This window comes from Cyprinodon variegatus, unplaced genomic scaffold, assembly GCF_000732505.1.
Source record: "Cyprinodon variegatus isolate N-32 unplaced genomic scaffold, C_variegatus-1.0 Scaffold673, whole genome shotgun sequence".
Lineage (NCBI taxonomy): Eukaryota > Metazoa > Chordata > Actinopteri > Cyprinodontiformes > Cyprinodontidae > Cyprinodon > Cyprinodon variegatus.
The window spans coordinates 11,628-17,685 of NW_015151126.1; the positions used below are offsets into that span (position 1 = coordinate 11,628).

Below are 6,058 nucleotides of genomic sequence, written 5' to 3' on the forward strand. Positions count from 1 at the left end.
GAAACGAATGCTATGAAAGAGAACTTTAGGTTACTTTCGTAACCCCGATTCTCTGAGTAGCATGAGTGAGTGTCTCACCAAACCACCCTCCTTGCTCTAACGTTGCAAGGAAGAGGTGGTCATTCTTTTGAATAACTGGAAGCACAGTGTCAGCCCTTGTCCTCTCTGACACGGACAGGCTTATTTTCCACCCAATCCTGGCTGGCGTAATGTGAAAGGAGCTTCTGATGAGGTCACGCTGGAGGTGTTCCCAATGTGAGACACTCACTCATGCTACTCAGAGAACCGGGGTTACGAAAGTAACCTAAAGTTTAAAACTTGTGGAAACAAAATGACAAATACATCTGTCTAAGTCTAGTCTAAGTCTAAGCCCTGAAATATCAGAAGGGTCATAGAGATGTCAACATATCAGTCTTTGACATCTGACTGAAACACATAAGTTAAAGGTTTCTGTTTGGCTTCAAGTTAAAAGGAAAAAGCTCACATTTTTTATCCAATACGAGAAACGGCTCCAATAAGTAAAAATCAGTTTTTCAGTCAAGCAGAAATACAAGCTGTTTTGTTTTTATCTTCTAAGTTGCAGAAGTTTACTGTTTCCTGGTAGAGCTCAGCAATAAAAGTCATGTGTTTCCATGATAGTAATTTTCCTGACCTACTTATAAAAGCATAAAACTATGAACAGACGCACATATCTAATCAGAAACTCTGTCACGTTCTCTGTGATTATTTTCTTGGGAATCAATCTCTTAGTGACAGTTTGATTTCTGTTAGTTTCCATTTAGTGAGAAACAAGAGTTTGTACCTTCAGCTGAAGGTCATTAACACCGAGGACTGTGATAAAACATTTTTATGGTGCTGCACCTCAGAGAATATAAGAGAGCAGAGCCTGAGGAAGCTTTAATCATCAGTGACACCAAAAAGCTGGAGGATGTGGTAAGTCGCTCTTTTTGCTGCATTTACTTGCACCGATTTTTAATCATTGATTATAACCTTTACACAGGATTATCAACAGAAGCGGACCAGTTTGCTCACCGTACCAATGTTGATCATGTCTCGGACAGAAACATATGACTGAAACAGACCCGGCTGAAGAAACAAATGAAAGTCAGGCATTTCATGTTTTCAGGGGGGCACACTCTTTCAACAAACTCTCTTTCTCGTTCTTAAAAATGACTCTGGGACTACTCCTATGCTTATTGAATGAAATCTATCAATAAAATTTCAGTTAAAAAGAATTTATGTAGTGAAGTGTCTATTCTATTCACTCAAAAGCTGAGAATCTGTCTAAATGCATACATTGATAAACATGAGCACTGATGTCAGGCTGAAATAATAATTCATACTAGTAGAGCTGACTTCTGCAGCACCACCTGGCAATGCACTCTTTGTCACTCTTCCATTAGGAAAACAATTGAGGATTATTGCATCCGAAACAAAGGTAGGTAGTAACTAAATACTTTACTCAGTTACATTTACTTGAGTAACTTTTTAGAAAAAGTACTTTTAGGAGTAGTTTTAGAGCATTGCCCTTTTTACTTTTACGCAAATTAAAACAATGATAAAGTTTCACTACTCTTACATACTATAAAGTTGATTTTACAAATTCATAGACTTACAGTTTTTTCATTCAACCTATTTCCACCTATTACACCTTTTATTGTGTGATCAGGGTACGTAATATTAAAATTTTTATCTTATTTGAAACACCAGAATTTGTACACCACCTAATACTTTGTGCAATTCTTCACCCTTAGTAAAATATATAATCAGTTTTTACACTGGTGACTGAAGCAGACAAAGACTTTTCTGCTCTAGTTATTGAATTTTGACAGTTTTTATGGGTCCTTAACAAAAAAAAAGTTTTTTTTGTATTCCTGGTTCTTAATTAAGACCTTAAGTTCAAGAATGGTTAAACACATTTTTTGACCTCTTTTATTTTTTGACCTTTTACACACAAGTAACATTTCTACTGCTGCAGGTTAATTTCTGTCATGTTTATTGTCTCGTCAGTTCTAATCTGAGTCTGGAGAACAAACTGGAGGCCCTGCAGTGCCATTTCAACTGGAAGCTCAATCCTGGAATTGAGAGACTTACTATTATACTGCACACCCTGGAGGACATTGACACAGAGGAGGGAAATTTCTGGCTGGGTCACATCTACAACCTGCAGGGGTACATCCAGTACAAGCTGGGCTCCTCTGAAAAGGCCCTGAGCATCTGCAGCCGAGCCACTAAGACCTTCCAGCAGCTTAAAAACTCTGATGAAGGTCCCTGGTTGATCGTGAACTTTGGGAATCTGGCTTGGCTGCATCATCTTATGGGTGAAGATGAGAAAAGTCAGGATTATCTGTCAAAGGTTGAAGCTCTGATGAGTAAATACAAGGCTCCACCTGAGCAAGAGCTCCACCCAGAGGTCTGTGCTGAGAAGGCCTGGGCCCTGATGAGGTTTGACAAGGAGAAGGCTGCAGAGCTCTTCCAGAGAGCCATAGAAATGCAGCCAGAAAACATAGAATGGCAGAGCAGCTGTGTGATATTATCAGCAGAGGCCTTCTGGGGCAACATGAACAAAATGACTCCTGATGTCCTGGAGAAACTGAGATCTGCCACAGAACGAGATCCAGAAAACCTATTTGTGGCTGTTCTTTATTTGGAGGCACGAGCTGCAAAAGGAGAACAAATTCGGAATGAAGCTATAAGATTGGCTGAAAAGGTCCTGGAGAGGTCTACAAGCCGTTACAATGGCATTACCCCACTACTACGTCTGTACAGAAAGTATATGTCTAAAGATGAAGCTATTGAGTTAGCTGAGGAGGCCCTGAAGAGACATCCTGACTCACGTGTTTTAAAGAGATGTGCAGCTATCTGCTACGTGAAGAAGATTTTTTCTCCAGGCTTCGACCCCAATACTTCAAGTGGAACAATCACTCGAGCCATCACTCTCTGGGAGGAAATGTTGGAGCTCTATGGGGAATCTAAACTTAAAGACCAAATAACTCTAAGAAATCTATACGCAAAGTTAGATGAGATTAAAAATGAATCCAGTTAGTCGACAGAACTGGAGAATCCCTCAAAACTCAAGTCAGACTCAGAAATAACCAGAAGAATCATAAATTTCATAGCATCCTGGGAAATCACAATATATTCATGCTTTGTTTTGCTATTTACTGTTGAAAAATCCGGGAGAACACAAAGATCATTTATTTCACTGCTGGATTTTTTTATATTTAAAATATATAGTGGGACATATATTTTGTTGTTCTTCTCAAATTGTGGAGATGGTTTTGAGGACTTGACCCAAAGCAGCAGTTCCGGTTTTTAAAAAGACAAATAAAGTATAAAATAATTTCCCCATTACAATGCATTAATTATTTTTTCTCTTTATTACTTCTCTTGGTAGTGATTTTGCAACATTTATTGCTTTCATAATCTTCAATTTAAAAAAACAAAGAGGGAAAGAAGCTGACCTTTTGTCTCTTGAAGTCAACAAAATTGCTCCTTTAATTGAGAGAAATTTCTACAATAAAGGTTGCCTCTTTTTGAATGCACATCTTTTAGTCTTTTTTTTGGATGGTTATTGGATTTTTCTAACTTTCAGAATAAAAGATGACTGATGATATCACTGTTCAGAATAATACCAATGCAACTGATGTTTCCATTCTAAGGTCACCTGTTTTACCAGGTGTAAAAGAGAATAAATGTGCTGCCACAGAAAGATCAGACCAAGTAATCATGAAGGTTCTTAGAACACCACTGTGGTCGATGAAATCGTCCTTTATTTTGGGGTGCCGTGGAAGGGATATGGTAAGTTATACAGAAATGCTGAGTTGCATCTGTATTATTTTCCCAGATGGTGAGTTTACATCTGAATCAAGGTGCCCTTCTTGGTCAGCAAATGAACACAAAGATGTAGATGACTTTTACTTAATTTTAGGTGCCAGTGTCCTTAGTTATTACCCAAAAGGGAGTTTCTAAAATTCTATTTGCAGACGGACTCCAACCTGAAACTCTGTTGTTGATAACACAGCATATACAAATTTGTTTTGTTTGATGATTCAGATTGACTTAGATTCCATTAAATTCGGCATATTTATGTAGCGCCAAATCACAACACATGTAATCTCAATGCACATCTCAAAAAGGAAAGTTTTAAGCCTTAAAAGTAGACAGGGTGTCTGCCTCATGGACTAAAACTGGTAGTTGGTTCCACAGGAGAGGAGCCCGATAACTAAAAGATCCGCCTCCCATTCTACTTTTAGGAATTGTAGGAACAACTAGTAAACCTGCAGTGAGAGCGAAGTGCTCTGCTAGGAACATAAGGCACAATTAGATCTCTGATTTAAGACGGAGCCATTGGCCATTTAAGGCTTTATATGTGAGAAGGAGGATTTTAAATTCCATCTTGATTTAAAAGGAAGCCAATGAATATAAGCTAAGATAGGAGAGATATGAGCCCTCTTTTTTTATTGTAGTGCAGCATTTTGGATCAGCTGAAGGCTTTCAACTACAATTTGTGGACTTCCTGATAGCAAAGAATTGCAATGTGTCCAGCTTTGACATAGCAAATGCATTGACCAGTTTCTCAGCATCACCCCTGGTTAAGATATTTCTATTTTTATTTTTTTTTTTCAATATCACGTTGATGAAAGGAGGAGATAACGCCAAGATTTTTTACTTTATTGTCTGAGATCAATTTAATCTCATCCAAATAAAGTGACCAACTAATCAGCTTCTTTTTCAAAGACCGGTCCAAAGACAACAATTTTCATCTAGGTATCCAGGTTTTTTGTCTTCAAGACATGCCTCTAGTCTGTGTAAAGGATTAGTTTTATCAGGATTTATAGAAAGATATAGCTGATAATTATCAGCATACTACTACTCAAGAATGGGAGGTGGGATGGATGGTTCAACAGAGCTATAGCTCTGGATGAGTTTGGGAACTATATTAAAAAGTGACCTAGGTTTATTCTTATTCTCCTTTATTAATGAGGAGAAATATGCTCCTCTTGCCTTCCGAAGGGTCATTTTATATAGCAGTAAACTGTTTTTCCAGACTAGTTAGAATTCCTGTAGGCATGTAGAGTGCTATTTTCTCTAATGTTTCCTAGCATTTCAAATGTCTGAGCTCTGCATTAAACCTGGGAACCAGCTTTCTATTTTTAATTTCTATCTCTTCCAAAGGGACTGCTTTGTCTAAGGCAGTACAGAGAAAATAGCAACACTAAAATCATCAACCTCTAAAGGGGAATAAACTCAATGTTTAACCTCTGCAGCACTGTTCAGCAACACAGGGGAGAGGGGGAAAAAATCATTCTTTAAAATTTATAACTGCATTATCTGATGATACCTTCTACAGTGAAAGCTTCTTTTGGGGGAGGAAAACTCTGCTAAAGCAACGGCGTAGGTTTGATTTCAACTTTGGTAGGGACACTGTTGGTCTTCAGTTTCATTGGTCTGATGTCATTGGTCCTATGCAAAAAACATGCATGCTCTTTTTTTATGTTTAATGTGAGCATCAGGACACATTTTGGTTAAAGAGTACATCAGCATTTTTTTGATATATTAATACAAATCTTATAATCCCTACACACACTAGATGCTGTTTATCAATGTTTAAAGCATCACTGGCTCTGATGAATGTGGAATTAGGACTTTTTTCCACTTTGAAAAGGTTTGCATTTAAACTTACAGGCGACTTAGACAGCAGTAAATATGTGTCTATTTAACCAAATATAGTCTAAATATGTCTGTTATATGCGGATTTATCCTGTGTTTTCTTTTGAAGATCTAGAATTGTGCAGAGGTAAACCCCACTCTTATTTTTTATCTGATATGCTCTCTCTGTATCATGCAAAATAATACATTAAAGGGACGCAAATAAATATATTGTATTTACATGTGCACTGGAATTATAGGAACTGACACTGAGCATTTAAAATATTAACTTTACGATACAAGTTGTTCATACGGGCTGTAGTTAATCTGTGTAGCCCATTTCATGTATTTTAACTAGGGCTGAAACAATTAAGCATATTAATCGACTATTTAAATAATCAACTAA

General features: G+C 37.4%; 1 protein-coding gene across 1 annotated transcript; it reads left to right on the forward strand.

Annotated features, from left to right (window-relative positions):
* Positions 1-928: 928 nt before the first annotated feature.
* LOC107097108 (interferon-induced protein with tetratricopeptide repeats 1-like) lies at positions 929-3,046 on the forward strand. The gene is made up of 2 exons (XM_015394122.1): positions 929-933; positions 2,011-3,046. The coding sequence occupies exons 1-2, from the start codon at positions 929-931 to the stop codon at positions 3,044-3,046; spliced, it is 1,041 nt and encodes a 346-aa protein (XP_015249608.1).
* The last annotated feature ends 3,012 nt before the right edge of the window (positions 3,047-6,058 follow it).